Below are 23,723 nucleotides of genomic sequence, written 5' to 3'. Positions count from 1 at the left end.
AATGAGAGGCATATTTATTTCTCTAAAAAATTACAGTTACTCTTCATGTTCATAGTGAGCTCACATTACTTCACATCAGTGTATAGGAACAGGACAAGTGACATACCATACCATGCCACATCATACCAGAATTGTAAAATTAGAGAAGGGAGGGTAATGACAAACATCAGGGAGATCTTTGTAAATGTCATGGAAGAAAAAAAATGAATTATTAAGGGGAAAGAAGAGATAAATAATGAAGAATTGCATATAAAGCTGAAACTATATTCAGGGGCAATAGTTTGGGTAGCTACTATGATTGCAGATGTATTGAGTGAGCCAAAGAAAAAAAGTTTAGAATAAAACTGAATATTGAGCATTGCTGTATGTTTTGTACTCAGGTTCCAGTAACCATTACAAAATTGACACTTTCCATCAGTCATCAATGCCAGGCATGTGCAAGTAGTGAAAAGGGGAAGGAATGCTGCTTGTGAGCATTTTAAAAGGATTTATAGAAGAATATGTTCCTTCATGCCATGAAGTGTGTGAGCTGGAACCCCAATATCAAAAAAAAAGTAAAAGTGACATATAAGGGCTGTACTCTCAAGGAGGTGTTCCTTTTCCTCCTCCTCATCATCATCACCATCATTAATATAGTATTAGCCATAGTACTTGTAGTGGTAATAGTAGTAGTTGTGTTGGTGTTAGTGGAAGAATGGCCACTGACAGAAGATGCTTTTGGGAGGAATGTCTTTTGTCTTCTCACTACAAAGAGAAAAAGAAAAGAAGGATAAGAGGAGACAAAAACAGAAAAAAATAAAGGCTTCATCTTTTTAGATAAACAATGCTTTTGGGAGGTGTTCCTGGACTGTTCAGGTTCTTTGTCGTGAGGGTCCAGACTGTTCTTGGACAGTTTCTTAAGGCTTCCATGGAGCCTTTAAAAAGTAACTATTGTGGAACTTTGTGCTGTGTGTCTAGGCCAGGACTTGGTTGGAGATAAGAAGATAAAAATAGTGTTGTGCTCTTTCTCTGTGGTTGCTTCTCAGGGGTACAGGGAGAGAATATACCTTCTTTAAGCTTCCTCAGCATTGACAATTACCTGACCACATCAATCCTTAACGTATCAGTGAAATCACATTAGTGATAGATCACTCTTGCAAAATCCATGGAGCTTTCCCAGGCAACATAATGCTTTCCCAGAGTAGGATTCTGCAAGAATAACTTCAAAACAGCCTTACAAACAAAATGCACCCCTCTATAGACAAGGTAAGATAAAGATGACAGAGAAGAAGCCTTTGGCTGAAAAGGGTAGAAAATTGGACACAACATCCATGAAGTCATAAATATAAGGTTATGGGGAAAAATACATACATTAGATAAGTGACAGAGGATACAAAAGCAAATGGACAGATGCTATAGAAATTACCTAGTCCTTCTTTAGGAAAGCCTGACCCTGTTCAGCTTCATCCAGGCCTAGTATGCTTTGTGAAAATTTTATTTCATATTGCAGTTTTCAACCAATTGTAAACTAGTTTACTTTTTAATAATTTTGGAGAAAAAATAAAAATTATCCCTTTTTCCTATACCTACCCAATTAATATCCTGTAGCTGCTTAGCATTATGAACATGAAGAATCAAATTCCAGTTATGCACAAGTGTTAGTTACACACTAATAGCCTTCCTATTGTGTGCTAAACACCCTGTTCCTAATCCTACACAAACAAAATTTCCCAAAACATAGAAAGCATGCTATTTATTTCTAAATGTATGTTCTTCTGCATTGCATTCTGAACTTACAATAAATTATACATAAAAACCTAATGTCACAATAAAAAGAATTAAAACAACCAGCCCAACACAACCACAGTACCCAGAAGGAGGATGATAAGTCTTTACATACCTTTCAGAAGAAAAGTCTTCTATGCTTGAAAAACTATCACAGAACGTGCTTTCTAAACCTTCTCTAGAAGATTAATCCATGGGGAAGAGAGAGCGCTAAAACTGACAATGCACATGTCCTAGTTGCAATAGAACAAACCTACCAGATCTAGTGGATCACTAAAAGAGCTGATGGTTTGAAACATTAGTGCATCCATTCTTATCAAGAGAAGCAGTCCAGTTAAATAGATCCCAGCTCAAAATAATATTTAAATGTAGGAACCATTATCTTGGACTGAGCCAAGAAGCAAATAGCCAATTAAGTTATTTCATTACCAGTTTAGTGTATGCAGAAAGACTAACATATATCAACAAGTGGGCTGTACTACCTGAAGCTTCTGAACTATCTTCAAGGACACCACCAAATGGAATTCAAGAACCTAGTTGAGAAGTTACAGAAGTCTGAATCAACATAAGCTATCAGCTGAATTTTGAAGGAGGCACAGTTTACAAGACAAATGCAGGTAGTAGAAGGTGCTTCTAGCAATAGCAGCAATTTATCCCTCAGATAACAGATCTTGGTCCAGGAGAACACTCAAGTCTTTGTTTGATTTAATATGAATGGTATAACCTCATTCTAAACAAAAAAAGTTGGTTCATCTCATAATTTCAGCTTTAATTATCAGCATCACCTTTAAAGACAGTGTCTACATTTTCGCCCTCATCCAATTTATTTTTGCCATTTTATAGAAGCATTAGCACCTAATATGTAAGTGAAGAGTAACTACCGCTAGTTTTATTTAGAGAGTTTTATTTAGAGAGTTTTCACAGTATCTTTTCCAAAGGCTGCATAGCGTAAAAACAATCCCATTACAAATATATCCCAAACAGAATAATGATGGCATTCATTATATTTAAAATAATCCCTCCAACAGAACCACTACAGTTTTGACTTTTTATTGCCTGATGAATAGCATATCTTGCTTTGCATTCCACACAAGCCTAAACAAAGAAGAGGACAGGAGAAGGGCATACAGGAATTTTTGTGAATTATACGACCTCAGAGTGGATCGCATCAGTTGCATGTCCACCATGGGAATTGCATGTAAGAATTATTGTGGCCAGTTATTAAGTTCTAAAAGCATTCTGAAACTCCATGTGTAAACTCTGTTCATGTTGCATGCCTGATTTCCAGGGAAATAAATCAATAAAAACACAACATTTTGTAGATCTTACAGCCATGTGAGTTGAAAGCACACTGGGTCAGTATTAAAAGAAAATATTTTTTAAACATTGACATTGTCTTATCCTTCACAAAACAGTCATTAAAGACCATAGCTTATACATGTAGCTTAATCTGTGAACCATTCAGAGGATTCATCTATTGACTAGAGCAAAACTTGGATATTCACTGCATCCCTGGTGAATTTAATACAGCACAGGAATTGCTGGACTCGCCGTTTTCCAATTGTAACACATTTTAGGCTATGAAAGAAACAATTGCCCTGATCAGTAAGGCCAGTCCACCTGTTCAGTAGAGAGCTTCCATGGGTGGTGTCTACTGAATGCTATATGCAGGGGTAAAGTGTATATCTATCTATGTCTGTGGATCCGTAATAGATGTTACAACATCTAATTTAGCCATCCTACACATGAGTTTGTGTATGCAACTACAACACAAATGCATCATATAATGTGTTCACCATAAGATTGGCATAAGTATCATCTAATTTCAATACAATTGGAAATAAATATCATAAAGCATAATCTGTGACTCTCCCTTGTTCCATCCTTATCATTTACAAAGCTCTCTTATGCATGTGTCAGGGACTTGTTAGTGAAAAGAATATGAAACATATTTGGCTTAGAACTGCCACTGTCATAAATGAATGGCAAAGATTGTCAAATGTCAAGGATTAATCAATTATTATAACTTAATAATAATTACAGAAGTTTGCAGGCATGAAATTTTTTGTTATAGGGATATCACAGTTACAGAAATATGATTGCTCTAGTACAGTTCTATGAATATGCTTAAACTTATAATAAGTACAGACAAATGTGGGTTTCCACTTTCTGCACATTTTAAAACATTTGGCAATTCAACCTGAAAGTAGATAAAACCATATTTTCATAAGCTTTTTTATTCTGTCCTAGCCATTAGTGACTGATTAACGTTCTGGATCTTTTTAAGTTAACTATGTAAAACAAGTAGACTGTAAATTAAGCATTTGAGTAGTGGCTTGGATCCAGTGCTGTTCAAGCAGAAACCTAAACAAACTTGTACAGCATCTACTGCTTTCCTCACTATATATTATAATGCCCACAAAGTAGTTGTACGAGATCTGGCATAAAGAGAAATGAAAGTGGGGGTACAATACGTTTGATGTAGCACAAGCAGCTATCATGTTGTATTTCTGCCCGCACAAGAGCCATAGACCAAACAAAAATTTAGCACTGGATCCAACCAAACATATTACACCTATAAAATGTCACCTGCAAATAGTGTCTCTTTCCTAAAGGCATAGTTTAAGAAAGATATGTAGCCAGTCAAGCCAGTTGATCAGAAACTAAGAACCTGGTTAGACATGTTGCTGGGAGTTGAGTTGGAACTTCCAAATGCTTTCTTTTCTTTGTAAACAGTAATGGTGTGACACCACAATCAGGCTTGGGATTGTGGCATAATGGCAGAGAATGTTCACCCTCTCCCAGGGTTGCCACCTACAGGTTGAGAACTTTCTGGATATTTGGGAGTAGAGCCCTGGGAGAGCAGGGTTTCAGTAAAAAGGGACTTTTCAGTGGAGTATAATGTCTGAGGCCCTTTCCGCACGGCCATTGGGCCGCCCCTGCGCCAGCAGGAATTCTGCCAGTTCAAGGGTGGGGGCCATTCGCACAGAAGCGTGCAAACGGCCCCCGCAGAGGCCGGCGCAGGAGAGGCGGCTCCGCATGGAGCCACCTCTTCCCCGTCCCTCTCCCACTCACCTCATCGCCGTCGTCGCACTGCTGGCCTCCGTAGACCCGCCCACGCTGCCCTCCGACCTCCAGGGGTCGGAGGACACCGAGGGAGGGTCGTCGGAGGCCTGCAGGGCTACGTCGGCAACGAGGTGAGTGGGAGAGGGACGGGGAAAACAGCGCGTTCCCGGCAGTGCCGTTCGCACCGTGCCACCGGGAATGCGCTGTTGTTCCAAAAACCTCCCTCCAGGAGGGAGGTTTTTGGAGGCAGCCTGAGGCTGCCCTGGGAGAGGGGGAGGGGAGCCAGGTCGGCGCTGCTGCATTTTGGCAGCGCCACCTGTGCGAGCGGCTCCCTGGGGATGGCGTTTTTGCCGTCCCCAGAGCATCGTTAATGGCCCGTGCGGAAAGGGCCAAAGATTCCACGCTGTAAAGTAGTGGTGGCGAACCTATGGCATGGGTGCCAGAGGTGGCACTCAGAGCCCTCTTTGTGGGCACGCACAAACAGAGTTTCCTCCACCCCCTCGCACACATCTAGGCTGGCCTGGGCCGCTGTGCTCGATTATTAGCATTAAACCTAAGACCTAATTTTGGGGAAGTAGTGTAGGTAACCCTGTTAAGCACTGTTAAGCCCCACTGATTTTCATGTGAAGAACGTTACCTGGGAGTAAGCTCGGTTGCTGGCAATGGGGCTTGCTTCTGAGTAATCCCTCCTAGGGTCGTGATTCACCCGTTGGAAGAGTTGCACAGTTGCTTCAATGCAAAGCCACCGACTACCACCAAGCTTACTCCCGAGTAACGCATGCCTCAGAGCCAACTGTTTTTTATAAACCAGAACCTCAGTATTCAGGTTAAATTGTCACGTTGGCACTTTGCGATAAATAAATGGGTTTTGAGTTACAATTTGGGCACTCGGTCTCGAAAAGGTTTACCATCACTGCTCTAGAGCAACCATTTTTTCCAAGGGGACTGTCGTTTATTGTCTAGAGATCAGTTGTAATTCTTGGATATTTCATCTTGCCAAGTCAGGCCCTAATTTCAAGAACAACAAAGCTTTAAGCAGATATCAAACGTAAGGCCAAGCTGCAAGTCACAGGACAGCCAATGATTGTTTATTCAAGTGTCTGGTACATATATGTATAGCAAATGGTGAGGGAATCATTTTTTTTCTGCAAAAGGTGTACAGGGCTGAGGAGAACTGTTTCCCCGCCCCACCTGCACACACAGACACTTTTCCACTGCTTCAACCATTTTTCTCCCCAATCACACTCACCTCGAGTATCACAGCTCAACTGGGAGAAAGTGAGAGAAGCAATGAACTGATTTGAGGGAGGTTTTGAGGCAACTCCTATGAATAGATCTTTATTTTAAAAGTAGATCACCTCCACACTCTTCCTATAGACATGCACTGATTGAATATGTTAAAATAAACATGACTGCCCTCAGCTTGTATGGTTTGACCATTGGTCATACAAATATTATTTCAGTATGTTGGTCTTCATTAAGGACACGTACAAGAATGGAGATAATGGGGAAAATATTAAATGTGGACTGTGGAATGACTTCCAGTTTTAAAATTAGTTTAAATAATTTATTTTCAGGGTCATGGAATATTTTTGAAACTAGAACAATGATTTCTACCATTTTGCCAGCAGAGAAAAAGAAATATATATTTCAAGATGTTCCACTTGGCTATCCTAAGCCTTTTTATTCTATTCATTACATTTGTATCCCTTTCTCCAAGAAGCTCAATGCAAAATGCTTGTCTTTACAACAGCCCTGTGAGCTGGATATAGAAACTGTGATTTCCCCATTCTTCCCTGTATATTTCAATGCAAATTTATTCCCACTGAAATCTAACTGCAGATAGGTGAAAATATGTGAGAATGGAAGGTGTGGTAAAATGTTCAAGAGACTTTGGCCCTTTCCGCACAGGCGGTTAATGGTGCCCTGGGGACGGCAAAAACGCTGTCCCCAGGGAGCTATTCGCACAGGGGGCGCAGCTGCTTTGCAGCTGCGCTGCCCTCGCGCCACCCGACCGCCACGAAGCCACCGTTTTCCGGCCTCGCTCAGGGAGTGAGGTTTTCTGAAAATGGCGGCTTGGAGCCGCTGCCGTGTGAATGGCAGCTGCTCCAAGGCACCTCCCCCCTCCCACCCTGCACTTACCTTGTCCCCAGCCGTCCGGCGCGTCGCCGAGGCCTGGGGACACGCCCCCTGCCCAGCTCCGCAGCGCCGTCGTCCCGGCTGTTTCTGGGACCGTTCATGCGAACGGTCCCAGGGGGGTTGGGTCGGCGTGGGATGCGCCGACCCAACCCCCGTCGACACCGTGCAGAAACGGCCTTTGATAAATAAGTAAATCTTAGTGTTTGAAAACTACTGACATAAATTATTGTCTAATGCAAAGAACTGTAGCCCTCGTTAAAAAAAAATAACTTTCAGTGTTTTATACTTGAGAGAAAAGTACTTTCTTCAACATTAGTTTTCATGGGTAGACTACGCATTGTGTGTAGTTTTTTTGGTCCTTTTGACCAAGTGTCCATTTGTGTTTTTGCTGCCAGAGCCAAAAAGTGCTGAGTAGGGGATTTTCAGGGGTGAAAGAGTTGACAAATAATGCTGATTTGATAACTGTTTTCAGTAATCCTATGATCACTGATAGATCTGAACCCTGTTCCCTTGGCCAGTAAAGCCACTTTTCCAGATCTGTGGTTTATGTGTTGGAGTTAGACAAAATTGACAATTTCCCTTTCCACTTCAGACCCCTCTCATATTGTTCCTCTGGGTCCCTGATCAGTCAGGAGCAACATTTCATAGTGATTAGTGGGAGGAAACATCCATTACCTTAATGAAAAACATAGTCTGGATCCTACCCTATATTAATTTTTAATGCACACTCAAATGTGAAATCACACTGCTTAAAAATACTGTCAGTCAGTCACCCACTTCAGTAGTTTTACATCAATAGCCCCCAAAATAGAGAATTTTAAATCATATTTATCATATGTGATTCAGTTTTACACACATATACTGCATAATGTCCAAAATCTAGAATTCTGAGAAATTAATTCACAAAAAGCAAAGGGGATTTAGCAGCTGATGGATTTAGCTGACAAACACATAGTTCCCAAACGATAGGCTTAACAGTCATATGCATTTCAAAGCGTTGTTGTGAGGATAAAATGCAAGACAGGAGAGTAATGTAAGTGACTTCGGGTCCCCATTTGGGAGAAGGGTCGGGTACAATGAAGTAATTAAAATAAATGAATTGAGGATATTTTCATAGGATTTAAATATTCATTATTTCACCAAAGATCATTATCCACTGTCTCAATGTTAAATGGTGCACAGTTGCCTTCATTTTCTTCCTTAAGATAAAGTGGCAATTGCAGAGCTTTAAACATTTTCTGACAAAGCAGAATATACGGCAACAAACAAGATGATGGATAAGCTTTCACCAGTGAAAAAAGAAGCCAACAGGGAAGGTGTCTTGTCACCATGGCAACCAGGCTGGAACATTTCTGAAAGATAGGCTTTTTGCTTTCTTTTCACCTGCCAATCTTCCTCTCCCCTCCTTCTCTCCCCTCAAATGTAACTCTCCCTCTGCAGGAGACAAGCTGTGACATTTACACTCCCACTAATAAGCTGGCTGCATGATGGGCAAACTCCTTGGGAGAGCATCTGTCACAAAGCCCAAAAGGCAAAGCTCTGCAGCTCAGCAAAAGGGTTTGATTCTCTCAGGCAGTAAGTGTGGGATTGGTGCCTTTCTTTATGTCCTATTATTATTAGTACTATTAAGTCACAAGCCTGTACAAAGAACAGCAGGCAAGGCTTTTTGGAACCAGTGAGTCAAAGCAAGCTATGGCAGGCAGGGATTGTTTTCTTGCCTTTGCTGTGAGCGGATATGACCCCAGTGCTAATATCCCACTGGGAAAGAAATACAAGACAATAGTCACTCTCCAGAGAACCTCTTTGCAATTAGAAACCATATCCAAACGTGAGAACCAAGGAGATGCCAATGGAGCAGTTTTATATCTGAATCTACATTGTGACAGCTGGCTTTATGATACGCTTTCTCTCTCTCTCACACACACACTATGCCTCTCCAGCCAAGCTTCTATCCACTTTGTTCACCATATGCCCCATGTCATTTTTCTGGCCTGTGTCAGCTGAGGTGGTAGTAGGGAAAATTAGACTCACATACCTAATCATCCCAGCAGTTTATTTTTTTCCACATCTGTCCATACAGGCGTTAAGACACTGACCAGTTGTACAAATGGCACCCTTCCTGATTTTACTTGCTAATTGGTTTACAATAAGATCCATTTAAATATTTTGTTATCAGTCATTTCTTTTGTACATATTGAACTTCAAAGATGAAAGAGCTGATAATCAAAGAGAAGCCCCTATGTCTGAAAACCCTCCTGCCTCAGGAAGGAAGATTTGAGTGTCACTAAAAATATAAGTGGTCTTTAAAGTCTTTTGTCCTGTCTCCAGTTTTTCCTTTTGTACTTATGCAAGGTAAAATAAAATGCCCAGTAATAAAGTCTGAGAGGTAATAAATACAAGAAGAAGAGGAGTTTGGATTTATATCCTCCCTTTCTCCCCTGTAAAGAGACTCAAAGGGGCTTACAATCTCCTTTCCCTTCCCCGCTCACAACAAACACCCTGTGAGGTAGGTGGGGCAGAGAGAGCTCCAAAGAACTGTGTCTAGCCCAAGGTCACCCAGCTGGCATGTGCTGGAGTTCACAAGCTAATCTAGTTCAGCAGATAAGCCTCCACAGCTCAAGTGGCAGAGCGGGGAATCAAACCCTATTCCCTATATTAGAGTGTACCTGCTCTTAACCACTCCACTGGCTCTCAAGTGGCAGACTTGGATAAGGGAGACTGAAGTTTAAATCCTGACTCTAGCATAAAGCTCACTAACTAGTCACTCTCTCATTCAGATTGTTATAAGGTTGAAATAAAAGAGCAGGGGACTGCATGCCCCCTAGAGAAAAAGTGGGAAAAATTCTGAAAAATATCTGAAAGTTTCTGAAAGATAATTTTGTAATTAAAATGTTCCAAGAGGCATGCATTTTAGACATCCGGATTTGGGGGGTGGGGGGTTGGACATTTACAAAGATTGAAGCCAAGATATTACAAGAGATTTGCAAGAGAATTTGGCAAAGAAGAAGAAGAAGAATTTGGATTTATACCCCCCCTTTCTCTCTTGTAGGAGACTCAAAAGGGCTTATAATCTCCTTGCCCTTCTGCCCACCCCCACAACAAACACCCTGTGAGATGGGTGGGGCTGAGAGCTGTGACTAGACCAAGGTCACCCAGCTGACGTGTGTTGGAGTGCCCAGGCTAATCTAGTTCCCCAGATAAGCCTCGCAGGGAATCACACCCAGTTCTCCAGATTAGAGTGCACCTGCTCTTAACCACTATGCCACTGCTGCTCTCAAAGCAATGAAGAGACAAATGAAGGGATCTGCTTTCTACAGTATTCACAAATGTCTGTGGTGCAAGACTTTCATTGTCCCCTTCCACCTACAAAAACTGGCCTACCCCATTTTGCTCCTAGGGCATAATGAACAACACTGGGAAGAACATGGGGCTTTCACAATGGGGAATGGGCACAAATCACCTTTCCCTACTCCTCTGCTAGAGAAAGGTGTCATTCTGTTCTGTCATTAGAAATGGAATGAGATACAAACCCTTATTTATTTCACTGATCCATTCAGCTAATGTCAGTGCTTTCCTTCAATGGAAGCTGTATTGCATCCTTGTCTTGTGTGAAAGTGTCATTACTAGCACAACAGCTTCATGGTACCCATTTCAATAGCTATACCTTTACAGAAGCTAAAATTTTCTGAAATAATTATGTATCATCATTTGAAGACCTAAAGGCTTGTTTTTTCATTTTTAACAATTTTTTCAACAATTTGTAAGAAGCTACCATCCACCACTTTAACAATCCTAATCCCCCCCACCCCCACCAGCCTAAGAAGAATGGCCCTCTCAGTATCATCACAAATTAGATAGATGGATAGGATCATAGAATCATAGGCCCTTTCTGCACAGGCCATTTACAACGGCCCAGGGACAGCAAAAACGCCGTCCCTGGGCAGCCGTTCGCACAGGCAGCGCTGCTGCAACGCAGCAGCACCGACCTGTGCGGCCCCAAGCAGCGAGAAGGTGCCGCTTTCCACCTCCCTTCCTGAGGGAGTTTTTGGAAAGCGCTGCCTTCCCATCGGCGCGGTGCAAACCGCAACACGCTGGAGGCGCCGCTTTTTTCCCGTCCCCCCCCCCACTCACCTCGTCCTCCAGCGTCGGTCTGCAGGGCTCCAGAGACCTGCCCACGCTGCCCTCCGACTCCTGGAGGTCGGAGGGCAGCATGGGCGGGTCCCTGCAGTCCTCCAGGGCTGATCCTGGGAGGGCGAGGTAGTGAAGTTCTGAAAGAGAGGCTGGCTTTCTGTCGCGGAGCACGCCTCTTCTGTGCATGGCCTCTCTTGAGGGCAGCTCCCACACTCCCAAATGTCAGAATGGCCCCCTCCCCTCCACCGGCATATTTTCTGCCAGTGGAGCAGCGCCCTTTCTGCTGTGTGGAAAGGACCATAGAGATGGAAGAAACCACAAAGGCCATCCTGTCCAACCCCTGATGGATGGATGGATGGATGGATGGATGGATGGATGGATGGATGGATGGATGGATGGATGGATGGATGGATGGATGGATGGATGGATGGATGGATGGATGGATGGATGGAGACAGTACTCAAATGCAAATGGCATTTTAGTCATTTCACCCTTTATGCAGTTTTCTGTAACAAAACCCTTTTATACCTGAATCCAATAAAAATTCAAAATCATGAGTATCCTTCTGTCAGAACTGGTCCAATTCTATAGAAAAGATATAGGTATGTGATTAGCTCTGTTCACTTGATTTCAGGCCTTTAAACATTACAGTTATAAAGTGAGATGTGCCCATAAAAACCAGCTCTTTTGGCAAGGCAATAATATGTAAAGGGCACTTTACAACCATGGGAATGAGGGACCTCAAGACAGCTGGAGACAGGGTAAAGGTCAAATCTATTATCCTTATTTAATTAAGGTTATATAAATATTTATATCATGTTTTTTCTTACTTTTGGGACCCAAAGGGGTTTACAAATAAAACATTTAGACAAACAAAAATACATGGAACAATTCCTTTTCTGGGTTGGTCTGGGATCCTCTGGGCCGATTTAGTCAGGACAAAATTAGATGCAATAGCATCCATAGATCCTACCCATGAATATGGGCTACAGTGAGGTAGCTTAACGTGCTACTGTCCTTACTGTGTCTTTTCAAGTGCCAAAAATGAACACCCACATACACCATGGCTGTTCCAGCACTTGAAAAGACACTGGGGGAACGAGACCATTTCAGCCTGCTTTGCTGTCAGTCCAATCATGACCAGATCCTTCTGACATAAATCACTTTAAAATGGAAGGTGCACCCATAGGTCAGCTCCATGGATGCCATCATGTTTAGCTTGGGTCTGTGGGCCATAGGCTGCAGGCTATTGACTAAGAGCCGCATCTGTTGTTCTTACCCTTAAACTTATGCCAAAAACTTGTGCATATGTCCATGCCCTGGCTTCAATAACTGTAAATGACCATAAGACCAGCCCTGGCTGGAAAAAAATTCAATTGTCATATCTTCCAATAAAGCACAATATTCTAAAGTGCGGTAGAAGTGGTTTCAAGTCAACACATGCTGCTTTATGAGGGATTTATTTTCAAGGCAGAGAATGATTGTTCAAACTTCTTTCAAACATTTAAGCTGCAAATCTACATTTCATTTACATTTACATTATCTTTTGCAGTCCACAAGTGAACACGTCACTACTAAACCTAACATATAATATAAGGAAAGTTTCAGAACCATGTAGCTGAGAAGCCAGGAATGGCTGGGAATACATGCACACACATACAAATTGTTTCCATTTAGGGCATCTGTTTCCTTGTAGGAGTAACTTGAAAGTGTAGCATGATGGGATTTGATCTGTATAAACACCATCTTATATGACTATTCAGTGAGTCCCAGAATGCTAATTCAAGTCTTTTCTAATGTGTGTGGACAGGATAATTAATTAGAAGTGAAACAATATTTTCCAAGTTTAAATTTGAAACCAAGTATTGAGTTCATTTGACAAATAGATTGAAATCAAACAACTCCAAAATATTGGTCAGATTACAGGCAATGTTTGTTGGCTGAAACATTTATAAATGTTCACCTTTTTCTTCTACCAAATTAGCACCAATTATACCTTCCTATTTTCCCTGTTTGTTTTAATTCCAGAGATTTTTTATAAAATCCATTTGTAACTAGAATCAAGTATGATCAATTGGTGTTTAATTCCTCTAATTAACAATCATATAATGAATTTAAAATGCATCGCCAGAACCTAGACAAAAATCTCTACTTTATTAAATATATCAAATGAATGTCTACGGACAAAACCTTTATAATGTCACTGCAACCTGAGTATTGTACAAAGGAGGAGGGGTGTGTTAGGAGAAATAAAATAAACCTTTTAATATGTTGCTCAGCAACAGACGTTGCGGGGGAAACAATCAGGGAAGAAAATAACAGGCGTTCATAAGTTATTTTAGGAGAAAGTGAAAGAGATTGGAGACTAGTAAATGTCAGCTCAAAGCAGATATCATTTTTATCAATAACTTCAACTACCAAGACATTTAGAGCAAATACATTATTGAGGGTGCTGATTAAAAAAACATATACAATAAAACTTTCCCAACGTTGAAAATGCATTGAAATGTTTAGTGTTTTTGTGTGTACAGTTCAACTGTAATGAAAGGAAACAAAAATGTCTTATGTGTATTTGAAAGTGGTGGCTTGCTGGTGCATTTTATTGTATTAAACTCTTGTGCCTTCTTTTGAAAATATAATACTTCACTAACAGATTTTTCCTTCCCCTCCCCTCTCCCTTTCATCTCTCTTATAGGACAAAACAAGTGCTTTGAGCCTCAGCAATGTGGCCGGTGTTTTCTACATCCTCATCGGTGGGCTTGGACTAGCCATGCTGGTTGCCTTAATCGAGTTTTGTTACAAGTCCAGAAGTGAATCAAAACGGATGAAGGTGGCAACACATTCCCCAGGCCTTTCACACCTTCTTTCTGACACCACTCAGATTCCTAAAATTGCTAAGTCCCTAGTTCAACATTCTTGACCCATAATAAAGACAATTTGCTTTAATGTGGAGTTTAGGGACCGTTAGTCTAAAACAACCAAATTATTTTCTTCTTTTCCCCTGCCCAAATTGACTTGCTCTACACCAGTGGTCTTTAACATTTCAAGATCAGGAGCCCAACTTTAATTCACAGGCAGCAGCATGGAAAGCGCATGACAGGCAGTCATGTGATGGTAGACATATCATATCATAGTCATGTGATAGAAAGGCAAACTATGTAATGGTGTGTAACCCTGATCACATGACAGAAAGAGAAAAAGACTTCACAGTGTCAAAACCAGAACTGTGTGCATACCAAGAGAGCTGGTGACAGAAGATGTAAGGCAAGCACTAGGAAGCTACTATCTATACCCGTGGTGGCGAACCTTTGGCACTCCAGATGTTATGGACTACAATTCCCATCAGCCCCTACCAGCATGGCCAATTGGCCATGCTGGCAGGGGCTGATGGGAATTGTAGTCCATAACATCTGGAGTGCCAAAGGTTCGCCACCACTGATCTATACCAACAGCAAAAATATGGTAACTTTATAGGGACTTACATTCCAGCACATCTTTACCCACCTGAAAGTCTTGACCTATGGGTTAAAAATAATCACTTTAACTCAGCTTCATCATGTCTCACCAAATAGCTACTTGGCTAACCCTGGTAAGTCATTCTTGAAACATGATGATTATTTATCCTCAACAATTAGTGATGGATACATTCTCTTTGGCTGTATTTAGAATAGATTCAGCTAATATTTTCCAAATATTGCCTGCTTTTTCTGAATGTATTCCACAATTTTAAAACTTAGTTTTGAATGTTTTTTCTAACCACTGGAAGTTCCTCACATTCTTTTTAAAAACTCCCATAAATGTAGAAATTAGTTGGTGTTGGAAACAATAAATGTGCAATGACAGAGACCCTTGGATACAGTACCCAAGTTCTCCATAGGAATATCAGTTGCCTGGGAAACAATGTGTTCTTTAGTTCAACCTTGTGTAAGTTGCTGAGCATATTCAATGCAGTATGCCAGGAGAAAAGGTCATTTGTAAAGGATCCAAATATTATATGCTGGAGAAATTCAAATTCTGAATCATACACTTCACTGATCTTGCCATTAGCTGACTGTAATTCCTTCATTACCACATCCACAACCATCTGGTTGTATAAGTTCTTTTCAATTATTTTGTTGCATTGCTGCTGGTAAATCAAAGCTGTTACAGACTTATATTTGGAAGAGGTCTTACAGACCATCTAGGCCAGTCCCCTGCCAATACAGGAAACTCAGAGCATTCTTAACAGTGATTGCCCAGTTTCTGCTTGAAAACCCTTAACAACAGAATAGCCTTCTACACTCCAACATAATAGGTTTCATCGTTATACTGCTCTCAGTTTGAAAAAGATTCTCTAACAGCCCAATCCAGTTGTGGGGGGCTTTGCCATGGCTGGGGATGGTGTGGGGGAGGCAGCACTGCGTAGTCTGCAATGGAGTTCTGGGTGATGCAGCAAGCAGCAGGGAGAAAGCTCGCTGCTGCCTAGAAAACCCCACTGAAAAAGTAACTTTTTGTCATGTGTTTTCATGGTGTAAGTTACTTGGCTGCAGTGTGAGTATTCTCAGGCCAAAAGCCTGGTGGGGGCCTACTACTGCTGGCTCCACTCCCGGGAATGCCCCTAGCCTGTCCCAGCTCTGGGGGCAGAAGCCTCTTCCAGGTCAGATGCCGTGGAGTTGCATGGTGCCTGCCCACTGTTATATTTGCCCTCCCCATTGACATAGGTACCACATACACCAGTGGCATGGGCAACCGTGTTGGGGCAGGCCTCCACTGCTCCCACAGCCATTGCACCCCACCCAACTGGATTGGGCTGTTAATGTTCAATCAGAAACTACACATCTGTAACTTAAGTCCTGCAGAAAATAGGCTTTGCTTTCTTCCTTGTGGCAGCTTTCCAGTTGCACAGGAAAGATAAGGATAGGCAGTCCCTCAGATATAACATTCTCTAGCTAGCCTTGTACAAATCAAGCTCTCTTCACAACTTGTCTTGGAGGTTGAGGCTCTTGGGCATCTGGCACAGTGTTCTGTTAAATCCCCATATAATAAGGAGGTTTGAAATTTCCTAATTCCTTGAAGTAGCATATTCAATATTTTTTTGAAGAGTTTAGTCCTAAAATTAACTGGGGTAATTGAGTAGGGAAGAAAAGGATGCTGTTAGGAGAGTGCATTGCTAATATTTCTTGATGCATCTATACATAATAAAAAAGTAGTTTCTGAGGGGAAAAATAACAAAAGATTGAATGGCCATTGTTTTGGGTATACCTTGAGTTCACAAATAATTGAACTGAGAATGGGACTGTGTTTCCTAAGGACCTTGAAATCCATTGCCAATGTAAACTACTCTGCTTTGGAGTTATGGTCCTGATTTTTTAACTACAAGTACACCTGACAGTATAGAGAAAGTCATAGGGCTCACAGGACTGAATTGGAAGGACTTCATTACCATTACCATTTCATTTATTTTAAAAATTTCTTGTTTATAGAGCTCAAGGAGGTTTACAAACATAGATAAAACATATAGGATGAAATACAGTAAAAACATAAAACTAAAATTTAAAATCAAAAGGCCAGAAGTATATAACAGATTCATAACAAGTGAAATAACATTTGTATTGAACCAACTAGTTGCTTTAAAGCTCAGACAATCTTTCAAGCCCAAAAAATGATCTTCCACACCTGGGTGTTCTAAGTCTAAATATAAATGTCAGTGCAAATTCTTATGCCTTATTTTTATAAAAAGTGCTTTGAACCTGTATGCTTGAAAAATGGCTTGTTAGGTTTGAAACCTCAATCACTACTAAACATATAGTGGCCCAACTGAATGAAGCAGTGATTGAATTGTTAGATGAGAGCTCCTGGAAACACCATGACTTGTTCTAAAAAGTTCAGAAGGTGTGGTTGCTTCATGACTGGTATCTTACTCTGAAGATTATTTCTTTTTCATGGTAGCTGCCTATTCCCAGCTGAATGTATATGTGCTAAGTGCTGTCATGATCCTTTGGACTCATGGTGAGCCTGTGAATTAATGACCTTCAAAATGTCCTACTGTTAACAACCTTGCTCAGGGCTTGTAAACTGAGGACCAAGTGGCTTTCTTTATTGAGTCAATCCATCGCATGTTGGCCTTTCCTCTTTTCCTGCTGCCTTCAACATTATTGTCTTTTCCTGTCACTTCCCATCTCATAATGTGACCAAAGTACAATAATCTCTGTCTAGTCATTTCTAGGGGAAGTTCAGGGTTGAACTGATCTTGAACACACTGATTTGTCTTTTAGGCTATCCATCGTATCTGTGAATTTCAAAAGAAACAATTTTCTTCCTGTCAGGTTCCAAGGCTCAGGCTTAATAAAGCTTTGTTTCGATTAGGTCCTCTATCAATTCATCTATTCTATGTATCTCTTTTCATAGAATTATATAATAATAGAATTTGAAGAGACCCCAAGGGCCATCAAGACCAACCCCCTGTAATGCAGGAACACATAATCAAAGTACTCCTGACAGATGGCCATCCAGCCTCTGTAGGATCAACATGGATACACATACTCTAGCTTATGTAGAGCACCTCCTAGGCCTGACAGATAAAACAGTAAACTCTGTCGCAAAATTTATCTGAGCAGTTAGGAATATGTTCTGAACTTACAGAAACTTGATATTTAGAGACTCTTGAATTAAAAGTAATAAGTTCAAGCAGACTGGGTAAGGAAAGATCACAAGAACATTCAGCAGATAGAAGGGGAAAGTTACAAAGTGTTGTATATTAAGAGTATTCAGTCATTGCTAAGGACAGGGGGAGACCCCCTTGTCTCTCTTAAAAGGGTTTTTGTTTGATCCCACAGCAATCTATCAATGAAGCCATACGAACATCAACCCTTCCTCGAGCAGCCGCGGCGGGAACCAGCAGTGGAGAAAACGGACGGGTGGTGAGCCACGATTTCCCTAAATCCATGCAGGAGATTCCGTGCATGGGTCACAGCTCTGGGATGTCCCTGGGAGCAACGGGATTATAATTGCCCTTGATGGATCTTGGGTGAGAGCAGGGTCTCCCTGGCCTGAGCATCTCCAGTGCCAAAACCAAATCAAAGCAAACCTTCAAGAAGAGGGACAATTCGGTGGATCCTTCAGCAGAAATCAGATCTATTTTCTTTTGTGTGTGTGTATGCGTGTGTGTTTCTGTTTTACAGTAAATCCACAGGCAGAAGAAAGTACAACCTGTACTGCAATAAGGAGAGGGCAACCGAACTGAACAGAATTTGGAGACATCCCTGAGTACACGGTTACAGGAACACTGAGGAAGACAGCGCCATTTTATTTTTAACTTGGTTGTTAATAAGTTCTTAGTGTGTGCAATATATATTTTTCTTACTAATTCCCGTGATGTCAGGGTAATGTCTGCCCTGCTCTGCTCAACAGTTTAAAATCAGGTTTAGTTGGGGATGAAAACCATAAATGTCTATGCTACTAACAGTGAAAGGAAAACAAAGCAAAATTCCTTTGACGCAACAGAACTCTACTGTGTTAAAATTGTTGCTACAAGGCTAACCAGGCTATCGAAAGAGTTCTCCATTCCATTGTTAATTGAAGGACTTCAAAGACAGTTGAAAGAGAAGCCTCACATGGAGAAAGGAATTGGAAGACTTTTATGGAAATGGAGATCAACAATTGTATCTGGACTAAAAAGAGCCCAGATAAGCAGAACTAATGCGATCCTTATTCCCAACCTCCGAAGTGGTTATTTGAGTGAAAAGTATTGCGAGTTTGGGGCATGCCAGCCCACAAAATATGGACTTGGCAAGTTATCATGGAAATGTCAGCATCCAATTAAAACAGTGGCCATCTTTTGCATATAGGGAAACCAAATAAATGCAAAACATATATTACATATCATCCTCCCAGTCTGCTTCCTTAAAATTGAAGAGGCAATTGCCAGCCATTTCCTCATTCCTCGATTTCAGTAAGGTTTCCTTGGCATTGTGACCTTTGAGTAGACAATCCTTCCCCTTCCCAGAAAAATGTCTGCAGATCGCTCCATGGGTCTCCATAAACCAATAAACAGACTTAAAAACATTGGGGCTGTTTTGAGAACATTTTGTTCCGTAAGGCCACATCTGATTTAGGTGAAAGATCTGTGGATTATTAGATTTGTTATGAAAAAACTCAAGATTTCACTGAATGACATCAACATTCACCTTCATTCTGCCTTCCACATCTGATAAAAATTCCTTTCAGCGGATTCAAGAATCAAGTTTTTGCCAGTGATATGATTTGCAGAAAAGCCAAACGAATTTGGTTTTCATCTCATTTATCATCATGAGGGGAAGTGGAACACATAGAACACACCAGCTGGTACCCTGCTTGCTATTAAAAACTTTGTGATCCAAAACCCAAGCTTGCAATGAAACACTGAAATCCATAAAGCACAAGAGAGTGGACCTGCTAGCAGTATTTCCCCAGTCATGTGTGTGTAAGTGTCTACATCTAAACAAGAGCTTCATTTGTATGTGGGTATGTGATACCACAATAAACAGTGAAATATTTGAATGAAAAACATTCCCTTGAAGAAAAAAACAATAGGGAATGTCTTCTACTCCACCATGGTCTGGAGGAGGCCTTGCCCTTCCCTGAAACCCTTGTCCTCATAATCCACTTGCCCATGATTGGATAGTAACTCCAGACTTTTCAAGGGGCTAAAACTTCCTCCAAGTGACAGAAATGTGTCGTATCTGATTTCTCAGATCTGTGGGTAACATAATGTGTAACATAGGTGATTTCAACTTAGAATGGAGGCAAAAGATTTGACAAGAAGGCAACACAGGCTACAAATAGAAATGGATCTATTGTGAGGACCTTCCTCAAGCAACTTTCTTTATAAATGGAACTGGCAGCTGGCTCTAAAATAATCTGTCGTATATGAGTTGCTATTATATAAAAGTGCCATCAACCATTGACGATTGGTCTCTATGAACTGTTTTACCATTCAACTCTTTATTGTTCCATCAACTTCTTGCACTTGTCTTAAGATGGCACCTTAATTAAGACAGGCAAGACAGAAACTACAGATCCCCTTCAGAGGGCACAGCATGCCTAGTGGCTCTTTGTTTTCTTTCAGTGCCACCAGAAGCCTTTCTGTCTCATCTTTCATCCAGCAATCAGTCAAGATGCTAATTTCAGCCTTCAATAATAATTCTTTGAGTTGTTGTTCTCTGTACTTTAAAACAAAGATTGTCTGCCTTTGATTATTTTTTTATTTTAGTTTTGTGTATGTGCTCATACTGTGTAGGGCTAAAGAAACCAATCCTGCTTCGGATGAAGAAATCTTTTGGGTGTCCAAGAAGATCTGATCCTTCTTGCAATCTCAAGAACTTTCATAGCTCCCCTCCCTATTTTCCACTTTAAAATGCAATGGGAGCAGGGAACAGGGATTTCCTTCAGTGCATAATAGTATAAAATAAGCTACACAAAAACTGTTGCCTTGGTGGCAAAAGAATCAAAAAGACCTGTCTGATAATTCATGCAGCCAGTTAGATGGGTTTAGGGAAGGAGCCTTCTGTGATAAGACAAATGCCTGTGATAATAAGACATAAAACTCATCTTTAAAATGTTTTTGATGAATGGAAAGGTGGGAGGAGGAAAAGAAAAAAATGATGCAGAGAAAGAGGGGAAATGTTAACTTGTAATATGCATTTTTACTACACTTTTCTTAAATATAGAATAAGAGTGGGGAAGAACCATGAAGACATTGACATTTTTCTCAACAAGAATCCATATTTAAGAGTTTTGGCTTTCATTAAATTTTGCTCTTTGGTACCTGGATTTTTTTTATTTAAGAGGGCTGGGTTTTTTTTTCCATTTACCATCTTTGGGCTGCTACAAAGGTTAACAGAATTTTTTCTCTGTCTTTATTTTTGAGAAATTGAATTATATTGCCTGGAATTTTTTCAGTAATGAGTAGAAGGGGGTGGGGGAAGAGATGTTACTGGTTAGGCACTATTTCTAGACCTCTTGCCCAGGATAGGCAGGTGGACTCCACTGAATCCAATCCATAAATATTCCAGAAGACACAGAATAATTTCTCATATTTCTAGAAAGCTATTTCAGACTGTACACCCTAGTACAATATGATGATGCCTGGGTATAGAAGTTGACGTTCAGGTAAGGGCCCAATCTAAATTCATTTTGGCTTGAGATCTATCCTGAAATTGACTGCAGGGTCAAACAACCAGATAAATCAATGTTTTGCAATTTCCTGATATATTTAAAGCCCAGCCCAGATGACCCAGAAACTGGTAGCTGCTGGATGACTTGTAGGCCAAACAATATTTGTTCTTCAGTGTGTCTAGGGTACCAGGACCAGCTGTCTCACTATAGCATGGGGGAAAAGGGATCATGACATCTTTGTCAACCACATCCTTTGTCTTGGTAGCAGCCAAATAAACTGCTTCAAGCTGACTTGGAGAGTCTATTGAATATTTAACAGAAATGGTCAAGAGAGAAAATATAAATACAATTTGGTTTAGGAGGATACTTTGTTAACTTGATTTTATTTCTCAGTATAGTATACTAGGAATGGTCTGTTGAAAGATAATTTGGAGCTTTAATTGTGAAAAATGGGGGAGGGTGTGTGTTAGACATTAAAGATGTTCTTTACCATCTCTTAATACTTTTAATAGAATCCATAATTACTCCATGGAACACAATTTGACAGTAATCATTAAGCTAAAACTGGATCCAGAAAAGGAAAGGTCAGGTTGTGAAAAATACCAAAGCAATTTCTGGCCAACTTGACTGTTTCTGTCCAACATAAATAGTCCTTCTACCTTTCTACTAATTTCATATTAAATTTCTGTAAAGATGCTCATTTAACAATTGACAGTTTCACATTATCAAATTAAATGTGAGACTGAGCCACACAACAATACCATTCAGAACAGTGAGCCTTGAAAACCTATACTTCGTTAATGTTCTTAGATATGCCAAAGCCAAAAGTTATATAGGGCTACAATTCTGAGCAAATTCATAAGGAAACAGGTTCCACTAAAATCAAATGAAGCTTACATGTAAGGTTTTTACATCTGTGAACTAAAACAGCATTTAAAGATCATCCACACTAGTTGGAACTCTGGCATGACTTTTCTCCAGACTGAGGAGCTATATGTTCTAGCCAAGTACCATCTGAGGTACAAATATGACTTAAGCAGTATTTCCTCTTGATGGTTGTTTGCATACTTATAGAATACACCTTTTCTATTGTCAGAGGAATAAATTATTCTGACTATACAGAAAAGAATTGCTATTCATATTATGCAACTGATGATATTAGAACCATTAGCCAATTATACAAGACTTACAATAAGTACCATTCTTTTATAACTGCTTTTTAAGGGATGTAAACATCTCCCATGAAGAAAGTCTGTGCATTTATGTTTTTGACAGGGAATTTCAAAGTTTATGTTCTTGACAGGGAATTTCAAAGTTCAAAGAAACCTTTAATGGCATAAGTAAACTTAATACGCTTACAATACTAGAACCAGTTAGGCTTGTGAGGCAATAACATCACATAAAAATTTGGCCATGGGTTCCAACTTGTCCTTGGGCTCACCATTTAAGAGAAATACAACTCTTTGTTCATCCAATCAGTTCTCAGTCCCTTCCAGCAATGGGCATAGATGTATATTTCTAGACAAATTATATAGGGGGCAATATAACAGGTCACGCAAAACCAATTCTTCACAGCCAGTAACACTACATATCCTTTCCTTATGTGGAATTCCTAAGTGTCCCCTTGACAGGGAATTAATACTGGTTATGTCCCAGTGATGAAGTACTATCAAAACATGATCCCATGTGTAAAGTTATAGTCACAAGCACAAATCCTCTCATCTATTCTTTTTAATGTTGCTCTTGTGAACATTTGCATGATATAATATCCTGGTTTTCTGCCATGGAAATAACTGTGGTGACTTGATTAATATCAATTACCTGTGACAATCAACCAAGAGCATCTTCTCTCATGAACATTCATGTAAATACTGCTGGTCTTATTGGCATCTGTCCTCCAATGACAAAACAAGTGGTGTCCCATCACCCCACTTTGACTCAAATAATTGGGATTGTCTATGACACTTGATACCACTTCTGGGGGGGGGGGCTGTTTTGTTTTGTGCATGGTGATCTAATGTTTCTGCTCCAATCTGGAATGGACCAGACTGCTGCACAATAATACATACCTCCTAAATTAATACATTCCCACAGTAGTTATCAAAAGTGTTCATGGACAGGATTAAATAAAAAGTATGGTAAAACAACTGGTAAATATGATTATATATTGTGCAGTTTTATTGCCTGATTCTAAACTTGCCATATTTCAGGTAAATATGGGGAAAGGGTTATTTGACTTCTGGATATCAGACAGGTGAATACCAAGGTATGGAACTGACATGAGTCCATTAAGAAAAGGCACTACTTTGGAATGCTGGTGAGGATTATAGATTTTGAGATTATTTTTTAAAATCTTGCTGCCCAAACAAAGTTGTTACAAATACAAAACTTGCCAGGTCAGATTCATAACCCAAAGAACCAGCATTTACCGTTTAAAACAAACAAACAAAGCAAGGGATAAGGTTATCAACTGCATTTGTTCCTACAAT

The 23,723-nt window shown here is 40.4% G+C and overlaps 1 protein-coding gene across 6 annotated transcripts in view; it reads left to right on the top strand.

Moving 5' to 3' along the window:
* Nucleotides 1-21,451, top strand: part of GRIA1 (glutamate ionotropic receptor AMPA type subunit 1) — a 269,419-nt gene extending 247,968 nt beyond the window's left edge. For 4 of the 6 annotated variants that reach the window (XM_048489882.1, XM_048489877.1, XM_048489878.1 and 1 more), the window contains 2 exons: nucleotides 13,796-13,930; nucleotides 17,895-21,451. In XM_048489882.1, the coding sequence (XP_048345839.1) occupies nucleotides 13,796-13,930; nucleotides 17,895-18,086 (327 nt within the window). In that variant the 3' untranslated portion in view covers nucleotides 18,087-21,451. Of the gene's footprint in view, nucleotides 1-13,795; nucleotides 13,931-17,894 lie in introns of those variants that run through there. The other 2 variants (XM_048489880.1, XR_007243946.1) reach the window with 2 other exon arrangements.
* Nucleotides 21,452-23,723: the final 2,272 nt, after the last annotated feature.

The sequence above is a fragment of the Sphaerodactylus townsendi genome, linkage group LG03 (assembly GCF_021028975.2).
Source record: "Sphaerodactylus townsendi isolate TG3544 linkage group LG03, MPM_Stown_v2.3, whole genome shotgun sequence".
Taxonomy (NCBI): Eukaryota; Metazoa; Chordata; class Lepidosauria; order Squamata; family Sphaerodactylidae; genus Sphaerodactylus; species Sphaerodactylus townsendi.
Note: the sequence above shows the minus strand (reverse complement) of the source record. Positions and strands in the feature narration are given on the sequence as shown.